Source organism: Stegodyphus dumicola, chromosome X1 (assembly GCF_044657685.1).
Source record: "Stegodyphus dumicola isolate Sdum_Otavi_A_Nest chromosome X1, ASM4465768v1".
Classification (NCBI taxonomy): Eukaryota; Metazoa; Arthropoda; class Arachnida; order Araneae; family Eresidae; genus Stegodyphus; species Stegodyphus dumicola.
The window spans coordinates 199307276-199331025 of NC_140780.1; the positions used below are offsets into that span (position 1 = coordinate 199307276).

Genomic DNA, 23750 nt, shown 5'->3' on the forward strand with positions numbered 1-23750 from the left:
TTGATTTTTTTAAGATTTGAAATCAGAACCCAATTTCTAAACTCAGTGCACTGCATACATAAGTTATCGACAGCGTGATCTTCGAAGTCTGCATATAATGCCCAAATATTATACAAAACTAGAATATTGGACCAGGCAGTATGCAGGATGGCATTGTTTTTAAAGTCATAATATTTGACTCTTAACATACATATAATAAAATGCACTTACATCTGGAAAGTTTAAATCACTGTAAATGAGATATTATCTCTGAAAAGTGCCTAAATATGTTTTGCTGATGTGCATTTTGTGGTTATAATGCAGAAGAATTACAGTAACGAAAGTTTATGTAATTTGTAAATTTTGCTGATTACAGGTCATAACTTTGTACTTTTTCCTTCTTAATTTTTTATGTTAAATCTGAGTTGTTTGCACATAACTAGCTAACTAAAACTCATTGTACCTTAAGACTTATTTAATCATGGTGTATTCAGAACAAAACTATTTTTTAATATGATTGCCTACAAAGAAAATGTCATTACGAGGGAAAGAAATTTAGAGAAAATGTGTAAAACTTTTGGGGAAGTAAAGAACTCTATGAAAATGCTTTGAAGACTTTTATGCAAAACAGATTTGTATATCTACTATATGTATATGATTTTTTATACAAAAACAATAACTGCTGTAATAAAAAGATCTGAATGTGTTTGAGCAAAATGCTTTGAAAATAATATTTATGCTTTTAACCCAGAGAATATAAATAAATAAGTAAATATCCAGTTCACAAAAACCCTGCCAACAGCGATTTCTCTTAGTTGGATTCATATATCTGCCATTACATTCCATGCTTCTGCAGTTGGATTAACAGCTAAACAAAAAGTCCTAGCATAGAAATTTTGGGCGAAAGATAAATTCTCTCCTTTTCTTCATCATGCTTTCAATTTTTAATGTTGGAAATGTCTTTACAAATACCATTTCCAAGATTCTTGTATTATTTATTGCTAATATACACCAACTCATTTAGGCGAAATGTAAACAAATCAGCAATGAGGTGCAAATAAGTTAGAATGCAGTGTCTCAAAAATGATGAGCAAATAAATTTTCATTATATATCTCAGAATTCCAGAAAAAATTTACAGCATAAATTTAGAATTAATACAAAAGGACATTTGAATATACATCCTAATGTAAGGATTTATCTAAGATAAAAAAATGTGTGGAGACTTATGATACATGTTTATTATTATTGGCAGGGGTGTAGATAATGCAAAATAACTTGAATAACAAAAATTAGCTTCTTCAATCAAAATATGTAATATAGTGCACCTATGATAAAAAGTTTATTTGTGGTATACATTAAAGGAATTACCATCAAATTCGCCATACATTAAAAGAATTACCATCAAATTTGCCATACATCAAAAGAATTACCATCAAATTTGCCATACTGAGGTTTCTGAAAAATCAAAATTTCTTTCTTCATGTTCCAAATTGAATACTAATTCAGGCATTTGCAGATAAATGCTGGTGAATTGTCAGAAATCTGCTGTATTTCTGAACAGATGGTTTGTTTAATTATGATAAAGCACTCGAAGGCTATCTGCCTAAGGCAGGCTGACAAACAGGAAATGTTGGTGGGTGCAGTTAAAAAAAAAAGTATAACAATTCTTAATATATTTTTATTTTATGGCAATCATAAGCATCATAAACAATACCCTACATTAAAAAGGTAACAAAAATTCAAAATAGTTGCATTTAATGCAATTTTTTGGCATTGCATATTATATAGCACAGAGTAGTGGGCACACAAAAATAGCTTCGCGATCATATTGGCGTCCGCGGGCACGGGGTTAAAGGAAGGGATGCCATTGTAAAAGACTTTCTAAGGAATTTCTGAGCAAAGCTAAATTTATCCAAGATTATTGGTTTGGTTTATGCAATTATGGCAAAGCCTCATGGGCTTTCTGCCTAGGGGGAGGTATGCCTTCGTGGAGGACTAAGGGAACTGGCTCATATACATGTTACACATGGGGAAAACCACAAAAACACCCATGCAGCCAGCCCATTCAGGGGATTTGAACCTCAAACTGAACTACCACTGTTCAGTGACTTTACCATTCGGCTGCGGGTGGGCGTATCCAAGATTTTTTAAATTTGGTCCAGAGATTTCCATTATTATTAAATAGTATTGTTATCATGTAAGCTGTTGTATTTTGTGGTTAGGATATCAAGTTTTTGTCTGTATATGAAAGTGAATATTGACAAAATGTGCAGTAGTAAACATGTGCCTTTTTTCGTATACAGGTATTTGGATTTGATGGATCAACAACTGTTGAAGAGTTCAGTCAGACTGTAAATAGAGAATTAGGAATAAGAGATTGTGAATATTCGGGTTTTGCTTTATTTAGTGATGATCCCATTGAGAAGGATTTAGAGCATTGCTTATTAAAAGAAGCTAAAGTAAGTATTACATCTTAATGGTAGTTGTTTTTGTGCATGACTGAAAAAGTGATCTAGTTACATTCTGGACAGTAATTCAACTTAAAACCTTAATAATTTATTATGAGACAAATGAGGAAATCCATCAGAAATGTACATAGATCATTTTTGATGTAGTCCTTCCTCATAGTGTGTAGTGCTTGTATTCAGCACTTCAGAAATTCACGGAATATCTTGTGAGAAGAATTATTTTCATTGTGATGGTAGCCATTTTTGCACCTTAGTTTTTACCCTTTCATTGCTTCAAAAATGTTTATTTCTGAGTTAATCAAACACATGAAAGTCATTGGGGCGAGTGAGGTATGGTGAATAACATCTGTGTAACATATTCAAATTTTCTATTGTGAATTGCCACAAACATTAAATGGGCAAAGTGAGATTGAGCATTATTATGCATCACACGTTAAGTCAGAAATTCTCATCATTTACTCCTAATTGCAGGACAGATGTGATCTTGGAGTAGATCTACTATTCAGATTAAGTACTGGTCACTCTTGCTTTGTTTTCATGTGATGTTCCAAAACAATCCATTTGCATTAAGACAAAGGAGCATGATATTTTTGGATTTTTAATGCACCCAGGTTTTATCTGCTGTAATAGTTCTTTTAAGAAATGCATTATGTTTGACTGGAAACAAAATGAAAGTTCCTCACAGTCTTTGACACAGATTGGCAATTCAGAGGTCAACTGATGTGATTCTTTTCTAGCCAACGTCTATCAGTGGCCAAGCAGTAAAGTCGCTGAATAATGGAGGTTCAGATCCCATGAATGGGGTGGCTGCATGGGCATTTTCCCCATGTGTAATGTGTATACAAGCCAGTTTCCCTCAGAAAGTTCTCCATGAAGGCATCCCTTCCCTTAGGCAGGTAGCCTTTGATGCTTTGCCATTATAACATAAACCAAACCAAACTTTTCTTGTCAACATTTCAATAAACCAGAATACATCATAGACTATACTATGTGCTGAACCTACACTGATATCCAAAATGGTGACTATTTCCTTCACAGTACTATGTCTGTTCTCCTTTATCACTACATGGCATGCCTGACCCACTCGCAGGTTATCCTCCACAGAAGGAATGCCACTTTTAAACTTTTATATTGCGTACTTGCTGCTTGGACATACATGAATCATCATACTGTGCTTTCATCTTGCAATGAATTTCATTTGGTTTAACATGTTTACTATTTTAAAAACACATCACAAATCACTGCCTTTCCATAGTGCATGTTGATAATGTGATGGCCAACTTTGCACTGATGCTACTTTCTTCTTCAATGCATTATGTTGCCACCTCTTGGTCATTCTTTGCACCACGAGGTTTCATCCTGCCAACTTAATTTTTTTGGAATTTTATTGCACATCTTTGTTTTTCATTTGAATCACATTTATTGATTTTATAAGAGGGTTCTGACACCTTTTTTTGAAAAAAAAAAAAAAAAAAATGAAAAATTTTAATTCAAGCAAAAGGGAAAATGTTTACATTTCTTCTTTTATCATAATTACTAGGTATAGAATATATTTTTTTTTTTGAGTTAAAACCTAGAATATTATCCTAGAATATCTCCTAGAATGATCCTAATATCTCCTAATATAAAATATCTCCTAATATCTCCTAGAATGATGTTTGCCATCATTCTAGGAGAATAGAAGCTCTTTCATTGCTGTAAAATTAGGCAAATTTAACTATGACATTAATTTTAGAGACAGCAAATAATCTAGAAATTGAGCTTAAAAAGAAATTTTTTAACTAATGAAAGGGAAAAATAATGACATGATTACTGCAGTTGCTCTGAAATGCTAGAATTTGAATAACAATAATTTCATCATTGTGCTTTCAATGGAAGAAATAACGTTTGAAAAGGGAGCACATTTTGGCAGTTTATACATATCTGGAAATTTTATTCTTGGACACAAAATCAAGGTTCTTTATAAATTAATGGCTGCTGCTTTACCTGCCATTTGTGGATAATATCAGAAATAGCGATTTTAATAATTTTTATATTGCTAAAATTTCAGAATCTGCAAATATATATATATTAACTTGGAAGCTTGCATTTCTCTCAGAGTCCCTACACAAAAATCATTGAGTGATGTATGCTGTAACTACATCTCTCAATAGTCTGGTATTTCGTTTTTGATAACTTAACAGGAAACTTTGATAAATGAAGGAGTGTTATATCTCTGAGTTTTAGACTGGGGTGGACTATAAAAGTTCACATGAACTTTAAAGCTAAGTGCTTGACAACATTTAGAAGAGAAACTTTACTTTCTGACCTGTTCTAATTATTGATGTTTGAATACAGCAACCGAACACATTTCTGTATTTTGAAAACGCAAGTGAAATTTGAAAATGTAACACAAGTTGAATTAATATTATTAATTCATTTTATTTGCGATCTTGTCGCCTTAAATTATGTTAAATTCTTTCAACTAAATCTGTGTTATATTTTTTAGGTCTGTGATGTTATATCTCAATGGGAACAAGCTTTACGTGTGAAACATTTGGGAAAGTTTGAGAATACCAAAGTTTTGAAGTTGACATACAAAAATAGGTGAAAATTCTAATACAAATTACAGTTCTATAATTTCATTTCATAGAAATGCCAGCCTCTTTCTGCCTGTTTTAATCATGCTGTGCTAAGTCTTGTTAAAATTAATGTTTCTGTAATTATATATGAAGGAAATGTAATTCTAAAGGTAATATAATAATCAGAGTGCAATAATCTCTTTTCTTTTTTTTTTTTTTTTTTTTTTTTTGTTTTTGTTTGTTTTGTAGAATCATCTTAAGGCAAAATATGAAAGCTGAGACAGATAAAGAGAGATTGCTTTTAGTGTATCAGATAAATCAAGAAATTATGGAAGGAAAATTTCCCCTAACTAAAGAGCTTGCTCTGGAATTGGCAGCATTATTAGCTCAAGTAAGTTCTTTGATGTTTATTCTTTATCATTATTACCTGTTGATAAATATTATTATTTACTGATGTATTTTTGTCTTTTGATAATTGTATATATAGAAAACATTACTTTCAGTCTTTGCACTGGTAATATTATTTTAAATACAAAGCAGTAAAATATATTCTGCTCAGAAGTGTACATTCATATTAGATTAGATATTCATTCCCGTACTGTTCATATTAACAACATAATCAGTTTTTTTAAACAAAACATTGTTTAGTATCAAGTTTGTGAACTTGTAAGCAGTCTGTTATTTTGCATTATTTTACTGCAGTTGAAGCCCAGAAATTTACACAGGGACTGGAAGTTGAGTGAATTTTAAAATTTTGTGGATTTCACTTCATAAAAGGTAAAACACTCTGGGGTGCTTCATGTTATAATCATTAGATTGAAGGAAAGCAGAATAAATAAATAAATAAACAAACAAGATGAAAGCATTTTTTTCTAATTTTTAATGCATAATGATTCATTTTTAAAATGAAATAACTTTTAAAAGCATGTAGACTTACAATTTGTTTTTAGCGTTTTTCAAAAATCTTTTCTTATTATACATTGTTCTGAAACTTTAAGATGTTCTAGTATCAGATTCTGTCCCCAAAGTTATGTATAATCCTTACTTCTTAATCAGATGTGTCAATTTGCAGTAAAAAAATTTCAATATACAGTACAAAATGTGTAATCCGGATGTCTATTATCCGGAATGATCTGTAACCTGGACCTCAAAGCCACAAACTATTTGTTGTATGCTTTACGCATGCGCATTTAATGTATAATGGACGGTATAAGCTAGGCTAAAATTACCTTTACTGATTCTAAAGCATTTCAGTTAATATTGCAGATTACGCTGTTCCTTAATCTTCTAATTGGATCCGGCTTGTTATATTTTGCAGACTGTTGGAGCAATTTTATAAAAATTAAGCTTGGTTTACCTGGTGACTCAAAAATAGCCCTGATTGTTGACAACTGTTCGGCACATACTTGACTTAAAGTTTTAATGAAAGATAATGTATCCATATTATTCTTCTCTCCAAATTGTACGTCTATCATTCAGCCTATGGATATGGGAATAGTGCACGCGCTGAAATGCAAATATAAAGTAGCATATTTAAAATCTGTGTTAAATTTCTTGAACAAAAACAAGACTATTCAAGATTTTTGAAATTTTTTAGTATAAAATTTGCTGTGTGGAGCATTGCAAGATCATGGGAGGATGTGTCTCCAGGTACGTTAAAAATGCTTGGCATAATTTATGGCCAGCTACCTCATTTCATGGTGAGGACAATGAAGATGATAGCTGTGAATATGAAGGTTTTTGGACATTGCAAACTAAAAGTGACATTTTCCAGTTATTGGATTTTGTAAAGAAATGTGGAAAAGTGGTAATAAATGAAGATGATATAAAGAAGTTTTTCATTGTGACGACAATGCTCCAATCATAAATCAACGGACAGCGAAATCTGTAGTATGGTTCTAGATCCAGAAAATACCGCTTCCGATAGTGAAGAAAGTGACAGACAGGTTATTGAAAATGAAAATTTTTTAATTGACAAGTTAGTCGGTATTCTTGGCACAACAATTACAGGACGTGAACAGTGGAACTTTGTAACTGAACAAGAAATTATGTCTTTTTATAGAATTAAAGAGAAAGTATTAGTATAAAAAACAAAGCAACTTAAACAACTTACATTGAAAGAAATGTTTAATAAACAAATAAATATTAAGCATTTTTTTTTTTTTTTTTTTTTTCAAATTTTGGTACCCTTTAGATCATAATTCCTCTTTATTTCATAAATTACGGTTTCATGTTTTTACATGTATCATTTCTGCATGCCATCTTACCAGATTTAAATTGGGGATCTATAATATGGAAAAACCCCTAATCCGGAATCGCTGAAGTCCCGACGAGTCCTGATTATGGACTTTGAACTGTATTTTACTTGTCACAGTGTTTCTACATCAATTGTGTCATACATTTATCAAGGTAGACTTCATTATAAAAGTTTTGCAATTTCTCTACCATTATTAACTGTGAATTTCATTATTTTCATTTGAGAGTTCATGTATTAGGTTGATAGATTTTTAGTCTTCTACACTCAAGTAATTTTACATTTTACTTTACAATAGAATTACAATATGTATTAATTTTTTCTTTCAGATTGAGTTTGGTGATTATAATGAAAATAGTCGATCAAATGAAGTCATCACTAAGCAGCCGCTTCAGTTACTGCAAGTTATGGATCAGTTTTTTCCAAAGAAATTTAGAGATAGCAATAGTGATAAGTTAGTTTCCTTGTTACTATTTTTGAGAAAATTTCTTTTGACATATATAAGCCCCCTTGAAGGAATGAATTAATTTTTATTAAACAATTGGTGGTCATGAATGAGCTCAGCTCACATTCCAATTACACACCACAGTGGACACAAACAAGCTTCCATTACAAATTTACGACTGACAGCTATTGCACATACATATTATGTAAGAAAGAATTGCTTAATCTCACAACTGCAGAAGGGATAATGTTTTATAATTCACTTTAGACATGATTAGATTTATATCATGTTATTTAGTTTAACACATACAATAAATAAGTATTCTCCACATTTTCCAGCTTAAACCATCCATTCGTTATCAATATCCAAATGAATTTTATTTTTACTTAGCTTCTTTAGTCCAATCGTTGGCTAAGCAGCTGGTAATTCAACCTTGTTCAAGTCCAAGCAAGTGGGCTGGATGGATGGGCATTTTCATAGTTTGCTTCATGAAAACATGGATACAAGCCAGTTTCCCTTAGAAAGTGCTGCATGAAGGCATACTTCCACTTAAGCAGATAGCTCTCATGTGCTTTGCCATAATCAAATAAACCAAACCAACCTAAATTAGAAGTTTTAATATTTCAGTTTTATTAACATTATTATCATTTAATTTTCAAGGTAATATTAGTATTTATTAAGTATCTTAATTACCATGGATAACAATTATCATGTTATCATAGACACTAAGCTTTGTTCTTCATTTACATATTTATTTTTGCTGTAAGTTGTTCCTCTCCCGCCTTTGATAACGTAATGTCCATTTTCCTCTCAAGGAACTTGGAGACATAAAGGGACTCCCTTGCTTTATTAACCATGCTTAGTGGTCTGTCATAAATTTTTGCATGGGGGAGAACTTCGTGCCGACCTCGAAAAGGAGAGAGAAATCTCTTCTCACTTTTGCCAGGAGTGGATTTCCCCTCTCCCCCCCCCCATTGTAAGTGGAAATAAAAGAAGAGATTTGAATGGGAAGAACATGAACATGTGGTGTTGTTCGCTTCGTTGTAAAAAAGATGAATTTTGGAATTTTTAAAAATGTTAATTAATATATCATTAAATTTATTTATCCAAGGAAAGGTCTGATTGCTGGCTATACTGCAATACTAAATAAAAACGAACTGAAATTTTACATCTCAATATGCGCTGAAATATATTATTTTTTACTGTTATCTAGGCATATAATTTTTATTTTCGGAAATGATGTATATATGGTGTTTATCCATAAAACTTATAAAATATGTGTTTTGTTCCAGTTCCATCTTTGAGATCTGATTCAAATACTCATGATACATTTGCAATGATTGGAGTGTTTATACTTGCTATATTATATTATGGGTGTGTGGGGTGGGGTGTATTTAATTATGGCAAAGCACACTAGGGCTATCTGCCTAAGGAAATGGATGCTTTCGTGGAGGACTTTCTAAGGGAAACAAGCTCGTGTACACGTTACACATAGGGAAAACCACGAAAACACCCATGTAGCCAGCCCGTTCGTGGGATTTGAACCTCCGACCGAACTACCAGTGTTCAGCGACTTTACCGCTCGGCCGCTGGTGGGCCATATTATATTATGACTATTTATGATTTTATTATGATTGTTGCAATTTTAAATGTAAAACATGATAGTTAGGTACATAATGTGCATTACTGAGAGATACAAATAAGTAAGCAGTACATTTGGTCATGCGTAAAATATGCCATTTTACTTGATCCAATAAACTATCTTAAGCCAGAATACTTGTCTGCAAATTTTGCTCATAAAAGTGTGGAGTTTTGTGTTTTTAATTAAGTGGGCATATCTTTTAAGTAAACGTATACATACTTTTAAATATAGTAACTATTTTAGTAACTTGAATTTTCCCTCTATCACAAATTTAAGAGAAAAAGGGTAAATTTAGCTTATATGTAAATCATAATTAGGTTATATTAATCATTATGAAGGCCCTGCTAGGCATCTGAAGCATATGAGGTAGTGCCAGGTTTCATCTTTTTCAGAATTTTATTTTACTACATGCTATTCCTTGAAACTAATATCTATTTCAAAATATTTGTATGTTTACTTTCATTTGCTTATTTTCTGCTTAACTGTTTAGATCAGTACAACATATTAAATAGAGAATGAACTTTTCTTGAATTCAAGTAATAATAGCTAAATAGTCATAATTATTTATGTAATATAATGATTGAAAATGATAGAAGTTTAAATGAAAAATGTTTTAAAAGCTTATGCTTAAAGTTTTTATTTGGTAATTTAACAAAGAATTTCAAAATGATTATGCTTAAAGGCCCAGATGTGATAGGCATTCTGAATTTGAATTCTTTGGCAGTTCTAAAAATGAAATGAGGTAGATGGCATTTTCTTTTATATCAAGATGGTGGTAACACAAGAAGTAATTCAAGAATATTGAACATGTGTGATATATATATAAATTTAATGATGACTGAGAATAGCTTCGAGGGAGAGTACATTATTTTATTTTCAACTATAATATTTGGCCTTCATATCACATACAGTGTCTCACAAAAGTGATGGGACACTTGTGCTTTACAAAAGGAAACTGTAGTAAAATAAATTTAAAAAAACATGTAAAAATTTTTTGTGGGTGTGTTTCATACTTAAATTTAGTAACAATTATTACATAACATACATTTTCTCAAAATATTAAAATAGTAATTTAATAAAAATACAATTGTTTAGAACGGAGCAAAAAATGGCTCACATAAGTGATGGGACACTTACTTTTCCATCAAATATTTACCCAAAAATTTTACTTATTAAAAGGTTTTAATATTTTGTTTGATTTCCTTTTACTTTTAAAACATGATTTAATCTTCTTGGGATGGATTCGACTAATTTTTTTTTTTTTTTTTTTTTTTTTTTTGATTTTTGGAGAGATTTTACCCCATTCTTCTTGAAGCACCGATTTTAATTGTTCTTTTGAAGAAATGGTGTGTTTGCAAATTCTTGATTCCAATTCTTGCCAGATATTCTCTATGGGATTTAAGTCTGGAGATTGTGGTGGTGTTTTTATTATTTCAGGATAGTTATACAGCAGCCAGAGTCTAACGTTCAAAGCAGTGTGCTTGGGGTCATTGTCCTGGTAGAATTTAAAATCGTTATGAAAGTTCAATTTTTGTGCTGAAGATTTCAAATTTTGATTTAAAATGTCAATATATTTGTACTGATCCATTATACTGTCAATAAAAACAAGATTGCCAACTCCAGCGTATGACATACACCCCCATACCATAACTCCTCCTCCACCATGTTTTACTGTTGGCACCAAGTTCTGTTTGCGAAATTCTTCCCTGAGTTTCCTCCACACCAAGATTCTACTGTCAGAACCAAACATATTAAATTTACTCTCATCAGTAAATATAACTTCATTCCAGTAATCAGAATTCTTATTTATGTTGGATTTTGCGAAAGCCAGTGTGAGTTTTCTATTCTTTTCACTTACGAAGAATTTTTTCCTGGTTGCTCTACCGTGATATCCATCAAATCGAATTACTCTTCTAATAGTCTCAGGATTAACAATTACTCCATATAATGCTTGTAAATCAGCAGCAACCTTAGGAGCACTCATTCTTGGATTTTTTTAATATTTCGAACGCTAATTCGCTTTATTCCATTGGATAGCTTTGATGGTCGGCCAGGTCTTCTTTTATTCTGAATCATATGATTCTTTTTATATCAATTAATGATATTGAAAAATGTTGAATGACTCAAGTTAACTGTTTCAGCAGTTTCTCTAATAGATTTTCCAAGTTCAATATGCAAATTAATAACTAATTTTCGAATTTCAGGCAAAGTTTCTTTTCGTTTAGCATTTATGGCTGCACAAGCTAAAAAACACAAAAACTCCAAAACAAACTGGAAATACTGCAGACGATTTTATAAATTATTGCCAATTGCTTTTGAGTAAAAATAAAAACCCCCAAAATTATTTTTATTGTAGTACGTAGTAGTATCTAATGGTGTACCATCACTTATGTGAGCCATTTTTTGCTCCGTTCTAAACAATTGTATTTTTATTAGATTAATATTTTGAGAAAATGTATGTTATGTATTAATTGTTACTAAATTTAAGTATGAAACACACACACAAAAAATTTTTACATGCTTTAATTTATTTTACTACAGTTTCCTTTTGTAAAGCACAAGTGTCCCATCACTTTTGTGATACACTGTAAGTATTTCAAGTGTTTTGTTTTAACTCAACTAAATGGTTGGTAACATGAAAATTTCATTTTATTTTTTTGAACTGAAAAAAAATATCAGTTTGAGATAAAAGTCTTTTTTAATTCTAGGTAATCATGGAAATCTCATTTTATTTCTTTTAGCTCAAAAAGAGTATTAGTCTGCAGCAATGTATTTCAAAACTCTATGTAATGAGTCTAATGTTCAATTTATGCAGCAATATTTTTTACTAAATCCTGCTAAAAGTAATGCAATAAATTATAGCAGTTTAGAGCTGATATCCTGCCTGGCTGTCAATTCATCAGCATGTAAATTTTTTTGGTTACCTTGCATAACTGCATATGCTAAGTGGAAAAGAAAAGATGACTATATTTATTTCTTTAAATACTGATTTCAGATGTCCGGTTACAAAGTTCCTGAAAATTAGGTACAAAATTTTATGAATGCATCACAGCACTATGAATAGGACAATTCTGTCAAATTAAAAGTTAACATTTTCATATAGTATTTTCAAAATGTTAAAAAACTCTTAAAGTAGTAATGCTTTAATTTTTTTCAATTAAAAAATTGTATGTATTTATGTATGAGGTTTGAAGATATCTAGAATGAATTTATTGGGTTATGTCCCTTTTTCTATACTTATTATAACTTAAAGCTTTCAAAAATGCATTCAAAGAGCAGCTGTTAAATGATATCCGTTTTTTAAATACATTAGCCTCAATTATAAAATTTGTAGCTGGATTAAATTTCAGTAAAATTTTTTATTGTGGGAATTTTGCACTTACAAAAACTTGTTTCTAACTGATTTCATAATGACTGGTTTAATAATTGGAAATTTGTGGCTTTTAAGGGTTCTATATAATAAGTAGATTTTTCCCTTTACAGAATGATTTTTTGTGTATACAGTCAAAAGTCGTTAATCCGGACTCGTCGGGACTTCGGCTATTCCGGATTATAGATCATCAGTTTAAATCTGGTAAGATGGCATGCAGAAATTATAAAATTCAAAATATGAAACTATAATTTATGAAATAAAGAACAATTATGATCTAAAGGGTATCAAAATTTACAAAAAAAAAAGGCTTAATATTTATTTGTTTACTTTATTAAACATTTCTTTCAATGTAAGTTGTTTAAGTTGCTTTGTTTTTTACGTGATAATACATTCTCTTTAATTCTATAAACAGACATAATTTCTTGTTCAGTTACAAAATTCCGCTGTTTAAGTCCTATAATTGCTGTGTCTACCGACTAATTTGTCAATCGAAATTTTTTCATTTTCAATAACCTCTGTTACTTTCTTCGCTATCGGAAGCGAATTATAATGACGAGGAATTTGATTTAAATCATATCAAAGATGGAGTACATTGAGATGAAATACTACATTTAGTAAGGAATTATAAGCGAAATAAAATAAAAACATCTGCCCTGAAGATAAGGATAGTGCTGGCAGATCAACTTCCAATTCATTACGCTCCCGCCGTGGCATTAAAGATAAACAGCCGCGGCGTTAAAGATAAACAAAGTTTAGATAAACAAAGGATATGCCTTTATCCATTTTTTGTAGCAATTCCACTTTTAATTTAATGAACTTTGAAATATACTTTCACTTTGTACGTCCTTTACATAAATATATATCAGAAATTCTATTTGACATAATCGAAAGTTCAAGCTTACTTTTATAAAATTGCTCTTAACAGTCTGCAAAAAAAAAATAAGCCGGATCCAATTCGAAGTTTAAGGAACAACGCAATCTGCAACATTAACTGAAATAGATAATTAGATAATTTTACCTTAACTTCTACCGTCCGTTATACATTAAACGCGCACTTGTAAACTTATTTTGTGCACGCGCACAAGCATATTCGCAGCCGTAAAGGTCAACGCGACGCATGCGCAGAAAGTTTGTAGCTTTGAGGTCCGAATTAACGACTTTTGACTGTAGACTGTTTTCATAACATTCTGTATTTTATTATAAGAAACTTTGTATTAGGAGTTTGTCTACCTTTTTTCAAATACTTCTATATGTGCAGCTGAGGTGATAAGACTGGTGAGGGTTGTTGATGGGTAATTTTTATTTATGTAATTATGTATAATAGTGGCAACAGTTGTATTTCTAAGTGAATTGTACCAGCGGTTAACATTTCGGTGCTGTTTCAGTTATTTAAGCAATATTTTTCAATCTGTATTCTGTTATTTTATGTTATTGTGTAGCATAAAATATGTAAAACTACACATGCTTTTCTGTGTACATGGGCATAGTTTTTTTTTTTTTTTTTTCCCCAAAGGCTGGCCACTCATCCTTAGGTTGATTCCCATCACTGAATGAACAGCCTGCTTATTTTTCCATGTAGACAAAGTAAACATAAGCCAATATTCCTTTTAAAAATGCCTGACAAAGCCTCCTTTCCTCAGGCCTAGAGTGTTCAGATGCTTACTATGCTAAATAAGTTTTACTTGCATGTTTGTGCTTCTGTTGAAAAATAGACTTACTCTTTATCTTTCATGTCATAGGAGATTTCAAGAGATAATAAAGGACAGGTGGATGGCTTTACGAGGTCGGAATACTGTAGACTGCGTTCGAATTTATCTGAACTGTGCAAGGAAATGGTCTTTCTGCGGAGGGAAGCTATTTTTAGCTAAGGTACTTTTTTTGTTTTTAATTTCGTATATTATAAATTATAATTTTTATAGTGTAAAAACGGTATTAAAAATGAGTTTTAAGGTGTTGATATAATATTACATAGTGCAGCATTATAACATAGTACAATACTGTATCAACATTCTACATTCATATGGTTTTTTGTATGTAAATAAGTGTTTTCTGGTTAATAAAAAAATACGATTAATAATAGAGATTTCAGTTTGCATTATAAGGAATGGCAGCTTTTATTGACATGTGCCACTTCTATGTAAAATCATTAGTTGTATATAATATTACCATTTCCAGTAGTTGTTTAAGATAATAGTAGAGCGACATTAGAAACATCTGTATGCAAATCCTCAAAAAGATAAGCTATTATGTCACATCAGATCTCATTACAATATCAGGCCTTTATCATTTATATAACCAGTGGTGTACATTCCTGACTAGTTGCAAAGCTGTGAGAAGGGTAGTGCTTACAGCTGGTACTGCGATTTAATTACTTTTGTATTTAGTTTTAAGAACGTTTCATGAAAACAAGCAAATTATTCATTGCTGAGATTGGCTGCATTTGCTTCATGATGCAAAAATGTTAATCATTGTGACAACAAGACAGTATGATACAGGAGGAGAAAAGAAATTTAGAAACCTGCTCATTGGCTTAGCAAAATGTACTGTAATCTTTATTCACAAAATTAATAAATTTTTAATATTTATAAGTAACTAAATTGCAGTGCAAAAACAAAAGCAATTAAAGTTTAATGCAACTATGCTTCCCCATCAAAAGAATATGTATTGGCATCCAGCCAGAGTAATCACTGTATGGATTTTTCTATATCCTTTGCTTTTCTATATTATTCAATCCATCAGATATGCTATTACTAACACTGAGTTTTGCATGTTTTTTGAGTCATAGTCAGTTGATCATTTTAGTGTGCTTAATAGTCAGTTGATCATTTTAGTGTGCTTAATTTGAAATTTAGCATAGAAGATCAGTAGTGCTAATCCCTGGTCTAATAATATGTAATCCAAGTTGAACAGTTCTAAGCTGAATATTGCTGATCCACTAATAAATCTGTAAGCATACCATCAGTTGTAAAGAAATAGTGTGGTAAATCATCATATGTGGAAATACCTAGGAAAATCATGTTATTTAATTATCAATATAGTTTCTATTAAATGAAAGTGATTAAAATACCTGACAGATTTACATAAACCACATGAAAGCAAGGAAGTCAGCTTACTTAAGAGGGAAAACAAAGCATGAACAACCTGTACTTTTAATCCACTTAAGCGCATATGGAAGACATACATGAAATACTATATTTTAGCGTACAATAATTTATTATAATACATAAATTTTAATAGGTAATCCTGATTTTTTTTATGTCATGATTTTAAGTTTTTGAGGGCTGATGTTCAGTGTGTTGAAAAAAAAAAATTCTTTACCAAAAGAAAAAAAAAATTCCAAATTGTTACATTGTGTTTGGAAGATAGTCCTTAATTGATGGAATTTGAGATGGTAGAATGTCATATTAATGCACTATTTGATATGAATGTCATGGCTGTCTAGAAATCAACATTTGATACATTGTTAGCAAAGAAGAAACATGAAGAAATTTAGATTGAGTGAGCAGTACCTTTTGGCTTTTGTAATTCCTCTTAATGTACAACAATCATTTTTACTTTATATATTTTTGTACTAGCATTTTGTATTATGCATTACTAACTGTATTTTATATACAGTAATAATTTTTTATGCAAGAATCAGCTATATGCCTATGCTGCTATTTTGTGTATGTTGAATATTAATTTGGGGTAGGTGTTGAGAGTCTGGCATAGAGTGAAACTTGGTTACCTATCAAAGGAGCATACTTATTTTAAGTTAAACATAACCTGTAATGGGTGCTTTCCTTGAACTTAACAAAACCGATGAACAGGATATTTGAACTTACGACCTATCAGGAAAAGCATAACATGCATAAGATGGAGGGTTGATAACAGGGGATTAATACTTGACTTGTGGGCAGGTACTTAGCTTCAACTATTCCATACCATATTTCATATAAATGCTGTCTAAGAGATTCTGCTAGATTCTTATTACCATTTTATTCTTTGACAGCCATTTTCCATGTCAGGATTCCATGTATCCCATCGCCAAACCATACTCGAGAGAATCACGGCTACTGGCCACGTCAGTAATCAGGTATGACACACACCTTGTATAGGCACATCAGGAGGACACACAGTCTTCACAACGTTCTTGGCTTCTGCTGTGGGTTTTATAGTGTTGAACTTTATGCTTCTTTGTTTGAGAGTAAAGAATTGGATTTTTAATTAAATGCTGTGCACTTTGATTATCATTATATAACACAGTTGGTTCTGCTATCTTCGAAAAACCTAGCTCTGTTAATAGCATACGGAAGTGCATCGCTTCTTTTGAAGCTTCAGTTAATGATATGTATTTTGCTTTAATACTTGATGGTGCTACAATTCTTTGCTTTTATGATTCCCAAAGAAATGAAGCTTCCTGCTGATATGAAACCATTCGCACTAAAAGATTTCCTTTGAGCCCAGTGCATACCTACATAGCATTTAAGCCTTTCATTTCTTTTGCAGTAAGTTATATTAAACTTTAACATAGATTTGCAGTATTGTAGTATGCATTTTGCTTGAATCTAATGAAAATATTTTGGGTGATTCTTAACTTAACTAAGTCTACTAACAGAATTTGCAGTATCAGATCATGTAGATACAGCTCTAAGGGTCTTAATATAGGTTCACATCTTTACACACAGCATTTCTGGTAGAAATCACCTAAAATGGCAGATATATTTTGAAATATAGTAGAAAGAAATAAGCAAACCACAAATGTATGTTACATGTTTATTTACTTGACTAACTAACTGTTGCCATTCAGCAAAAAACAAAAAGAGCTACACATGAATATTAAAGAACATAGAATGTATATTTATAGCATTGCTTTGGCAGATACAACATCATAAAAATAAAATAAAGTTTATTTCTACCACTCCTTGCCAAAGTATGCCTAAAAGAACTTTCACTTAAATTGATTAAATACAACGTTCCAAAAAAAAATTAGGAATTTAAAAAAAAAAAAAAGGATATTTACAGTAACTCTTCATAACTGAAAATTAAAAAAATTGGTAAACGAAATTTACAAGTGTTACGAGCATACACAGGCACTTTTTATATCACACATGGAAGGGCTATTTGTGAAAACCTAAATATTTTCTTAAGTTGGTTAACACTGCCTTTAAAATGTTTTTAGTCAGAAGATCAGCTATGTTTTCCTTGGAATTTACATATTCCAATTTAATCACAACTTATTCAGTATTGTCACGGATGAAGTGATGCTTAATGTCCATGTGCTTACTGCGTTCAGATGTAGTTTGGTTTTGTGCAATGAACATAGCTGCCTGGTTGTCTACTTTTATAACTGAGGGCGATGGGATAAACTTCAACGTTCTCAGTTCCTTCAACATTCTCCTTCATAAAACTTCCTTTGTAGCAAGGCCAGTAGCCACATATTCGGCTTCAGCCAACGATAGGGCAACAGTAGACCGCTTCTTACTGCACCAAGATATTGCAGCAGCACCTAAGATCAGAACATATCCACTGAAGGACTTTCTGTTGTCCTTGTCAGCATCCCAGTCAGCATCAGAGAATGTTTCAAGGACTCTTCCTGTCTCTCTGAATGTAAGGGATAGATGTTTGGTCTCTTTAAGATAGCAGAAAAGATATTTAACACTTCTTCAGTGAAATTCAGATAGCCTCTCATTAAACTGGCTCATATAAGTTGCACTAAATGCAATATCAGGACATGTTCTGCAAGCAAGGTATAATAGGCTACCTATGGCTTGCCTGTATGGAATTTGGTCACTTTCTGCTTTTATATCTGTCCACTCTTCATTATCTAGCTTTTGGTGTTTTACAATGGGATCAATGGGTGTTGATGCTCCCCTGACTGATTCTAATTTGAACTCTTCCAGAATTTCTTCTATATAAGCTGTTTGATCTAATGTTAAGGTGTCATCAGTATGGTTCTGGATCCTCATAGATAGTATTTCATTTGCTTCACCAAGGTGTCTTGCTTTGAATCTTTACACAAATTTATGCTTAAATGTGGTTATTTCCTCTAGGGTCCCAAAAATTAACACGTCATCTACATAGATACCAAGATATAATGCTTTGTTTGGATGATAATAAATGCATGGATCACATTTTGAGCGTGACAGTCCACAATCCTTCAAGAAAGTATCAAAGCATTCATTCCATTGTCTTCCGGATTGCTTTAAGCCATGCAAGCTTTTCTTTAAATGGCACACTAGATGCTGTTTACCTTGCTCTTGAGATCCTTCAGGTTGTACCATACATATATATATATATATATATGTCTTCCTTGAGTAAGCCATTTAGATAGGCAGTAGTGATGTCCGTTTGATGAATTTCCATTTGTAACTTGACAGCAAGGGCTAGAAGGATTCTTATAGATTTTATCTTTACAACAGAGGAGAAAGTCTCTGAAAAATCTCTACCAGGGACTTGAGTGGCCTTTAGCTACTAATCGAGCTTTAAATTTGGTTATTTCTCCTTCTGCATTTTGTTTTTCTTTGAATACCCACTTGCATCCTATGGGTTTGATGCCAGCTGGCTTTGGAACCAATTCACATGTCTGGTTTTCATACAAATTAGACAGTTCTTCCTTCATGGCTTCTTTCCACATTTCTGCATTTGGTGAATTCATTGCTTCTTTTACACTTGTTGGGTTCTTACAGATTTTGATGGCAGGTTGTTCTTCACAAACAGCTTTATATAACACTGGATCCCCATAGTAAGTCTTAGTTCTCCTTTCTCTAGTGCTTTTCCTGATTCCAATAGGGTCTTCCTTACTACTATCAGAATCTTCCTGGAATGCTGATTTTGTGTCTTCAGTTTCTTCTGCTGTGTCATTTAATGGGCTTTCAACATCTTCAACTCCTGTGGTGGTGCACCTGATGGGTACTTCTAATGGAACAACGTTTACTTCACTGTCAGAATTGTACTCATGATATAAGTTAAAGGTCACTTCATTTTCCTTCTTTGCTTGAGTAGCTGTGTGGCTCCTTCTCAGTGAAAGAACAGTCTCATCAAATTAAACATTTCTGCTCACTAAAAACTTATCTACCTCTGTATTCCATAGTTTGTATCTTTTCACACCTTCGGGATATCCTATAAAGACACATTCTTGAGCACGCTTCCCTAGCTTTCCTTTCTGTAGCGTTTTATCAATTTGAGCAAACGCTCGACAGCCAAATATTCTCAGGTGACTAATTTGCTAATTGTGACCTCTTGGTCCAGAGTTCTTCAGGTATGTTTCCTTCGGTAGCTTTTGATGGACACTTGTTGCGCAAGTAACAGGCAGTAGTCACAGCATCTGCCCACAATTCTTGTGGGATGTTGGAATCTAGGAGAAGACATCTAGTCATATCAAATAGAGTATGGTTCATTTTTTCTGCAACTCCATTTTGTTGTGGTGTCCGGGGAACTGTGAGTTGTCTTGTTATTCCACTTTTAGTCAGGAAATCATCAAATTCATTGTTGACATATTCCCCTCCGTTGTGGCTTCGTAGAGTAGTGATTTTGAGTCCATGCAAATTTTCAACATTTGTTTTATATTCCATGAATTTTTCAAGGATTTGATCATTAGATTTTATAGTTTTAACCACAGCATACCTTGAGTAGTCTTCAACAAAAGTAACGACATACTTTGATCCACCTTTTGATGCAGGTGTGACAGGTCCAATTACATCAGTATGTATCAACTGAAGTAATCTAGTTGAACGTTCGGCTTTTTCCTTGGGAAATGGAGTCTTCCTCATTTTGCCCAAAGCACATATTGAGCAAACAGTCTCCTTTTCTTGGATTTCTTCACGTGTCATATTCAGATCATCCCTTTTCATAAGTTTCTTAATTGCATCATGGTGGAAATGTCCTAATCTTCGATGCATAATTTCTTCATGTCTGGAAAGGTATATTTTGTGCATTTGCTTCTCTTCAATTTTGTATAATCTTCCATGCCTGTGTGAGAATGACCTTATCTTGTCTTGGATCTTTTATGATTGCTTTGCCCCTCTCAAAGGAAACAGTCATTCCCGTTTCTTCTATTCTTCCCACTGAAAGAAGGTTACCATCAAGCTTAGGGCCATACAGAACATTTGCTAGATGAATAGCATCTTTCCCACATTCTCTGACAGGATTCAAAACAATGTCTCCCATACCAGAAACTTCAATTTTTTCAGAATTAGCTATCTCAACTTGTGATTTCACTTAAGCTAAATTCATAACTTTCTACTCTTGAGAACACATATGTGCAGTGGCTCCATTATTGAGGTACCAATCACAGACAGATTTCCCACCGCAAGAATCAGCAAACAGTGCTTGATATACTTCATTGGAAACCATTTTTGCATGTGGGGTTTTAGCAGCAGAGCAATTTTTGGCAATGTGACACCACTCCCCACAAGAAAAGCAACGGGTTTTTCTCTCAATATTTTTATACTGTTTCTGTAATGGCTGCATAGTTTTAGTTCTGTACTTATCTCGAGTTTTGAGCACTTTCTCTCCTATGACCTTACTGGTAGGAACTTCTGTTTTCACTTCTGTGTAGCGCAGTAATTTTTTCTCTTCGACGATGAGGTGCAATTTTACGATTTGGGTTGGCAACGTATCTTCTTCAGGTTCTAAATTGTGGATAAGGCCTTCATATTCCTTGGGCAAACCCATTAACATAACGAGGGCAACTTCTCTATTTGCAAGTCCGTGTCCGCAAGACGATACTTTTCAGTGAAGGTCCATCAATCGACTTAGATAAGAACTGACACTTTCCCTAGGTTTTAAAGTTACATTAAAAATTCCTTTAAAAGTTGTAGAGAATGCAAGAGTCCGAATTTTGTATGGATGTCTTTTAAAGTATCCCATGCTTCTTTCGCTCTTTCACAGTCAGTGATGTCATCTAAGACCTGGTCTTCAACCACTAAGAATAGAAAGGTTAAGGCCTTCTCATTAATTTTCTTTTCGTCATTGTTTAATTCAGCACCATAACTTGGATCAATCACTTCCCAACAACTTTTTTGAACTAAAACAGCTCGTGCTCAGATTTTCCAAGCATTGTAATTATCTCCGTTGAGTTTCTGAATCTTAATTTCTTCCATCGGATCGCTTTCAACGTGTTAGACTTAGCTTCGCCGGCACTGTGGATGTTGCTTCTTTTCTTTTGGAAAAAATCAAAATTTCTTCATTTTTGCCAAATAAACTTCTGTACAGCATATCGTGCTGATAACATGATAGAAATTACCTAAAATGTCAGATATATTTTGAAATATAGTAGAAAGAAATAAGCAAACCGCAAATGTATGTTACATGTTTATTTACTTGACTAAACTAACTGTTGCCATTCAGCAAAAAACAAAAAGTGCTACACATGAGTATTAAAGAACATAGAGTGTATATTTATAGCATTGCTTTGCCAGATACAACATCATAAAAATAAAATTAAGTTTATTTCTAATAGTTTCGCCATGAGTTCTTTCACTTGCTGAATTTTGCTGATTGATATGTTTTCATTTTCTTCAATGTTAAAGCTTAAACACTGTTCTATTGTACCCAATGTCCTCATTTAAAAATTTTGCTTCTGAACATATAACTACGGTTATCTTATGTTAAATTTTCAAATTTAAGTTTCTGCAAAGATTCACTAATTTAAGGTTTCACATTCATCCTGTTTGTTTAAGTCCGTAAATTGACTTAGCGAACTGTGGGTGAAAATGTTTCTGTATAATCTATTCCCTATTGTTTTTAGCATCCTTTAGTGGCAAGTCTGTCTTTGTACCAATTGACTGTGCCATATGCCTTTTGCTTTATTCAGAATACCCATTTGCAGCCAATGGCTTTTCTGTTTTCTGGTAAATTGGTTAATTTCTCCATATTGTTCCTCATTAATGAATTGTTATTCTTCTGGCATAGCTGCTCTCCATGTTTCTGCATTGGTCTAGATATAGTTTCTTCTACATTTTCTGGAACCGCAAAAGCATCAAAGTTTACCAAATTAGCATGTTTTTCCTGATAGACTTTTCTTCATTTGCCTGGTTTTCTTTTTTAGCTTTGACCTTCAATTACATTTTCTTCAACATCTACTTTCCCTGCATTGGGCACATTGGAATTCATATTAGATTCTGAATTTTCTGTAGTAAGAATAAATTTGATGAATTCCTGTTCGTCACCTCTTGAAGATTCCGATCTTGCTTCAGTTCCGAGAAGCTCCAAAAATCTAACATCATAACCTTGTGTTACTTCACACGTTCCAGGTTTCTGTAGATGGTTTTCTCAGAATGTCCAACAAAAATGTATTCTTCACTTTTGGGAATTTTGTAATTAAATCAGCAACACAACAAGTGCACATTACAATGGAATAGAAGTTTGCGGAATAATTGTCTTCACCTATTCTTTTGAAGTTGGCTCCCAAAAGCAAGTCAATCTTTGATTTCCTGATCAAAAGTTCGATCTTTGGTTACTTATGCATTGTTTTTGAGTGAGCAAAGAAGCTGCCCAGACGGAATAGTGGTTAGGGGAACCTGACTGTGATACCGAAGGGCCCAGGGTTCAAATCCAGGAGAAGGCATGGATGTAATTGTCTGTTCCTTCATAGGAGGCAAAGGTGGCCCACTTATTAGGAGCCTCCATAATAAAGAGACCACCACATCTGGCCTTAGGAGTGGCCGATGATGGCATAGGCAAGTGCCTGCCATTAGAAAAATAGGTGAATGAGTAAAGACTTTTAATGCAACTTCTCAGCTTTAAAAATTCTATTAAAATGCATTTCTATGTTTACTTCAGCTTTTATGAAATTTTCGTTATATTCTTTTATTATTGCACATTCATTTTGATATTTTGTAACATCTTCATCTTCATCTTCTAGTAATTACGAGCTTATTTCATGATCTATTTCAGTTAGTTGAGAATAAGTTCTATGTTATCAGAAGGTTGTTTGTTCAAATAACGTCTGGGTCACCATAAGTAGAAAAACATAAAAAAGGAATAAGTGATCAAAATAAAACAGGCAGTCCACCTCAGTACAAAACATGGTGCATTTCTGCCTT

At 32.6% G+C, this 23750-nt stretch overlaps 1 protein-coding gene across 4 annotated transcripts in view; it reads left to right on the forward strand.

Annotated features, from left to right (window-relative positions):
- Positions 1-23750, forward strand: part of LOC118181650 (uncharacterized protein CG43867-like) — a 404498-nt gene that overhangs the window by 361201 nt on the left and 19547 nt on the right. For all 4 annotated transcript variants that reach the window (XM_035350823.2, XM_035350824.2, XM_035350825.2 and 1 more), the window contains 5 exons: positions 2284-2439; positions 4937-5034; positions 5259-5400; positions 7593-7717; positions 14463-14592. In XM_035350823.2, the coding sequence (XP_035206714.1) occupies positions 2284-2439; positions 4937-5034; positions 5259-5400; positions 7593-7717; positions 14463-14592 (651 nt within the window). The remainder of the gene's footprint in view (positions 1-2283; positions 2440-4936; positions 5035-5258; positions 5401-7592; positions 7718-14462; positions 14593-23750) is intronic.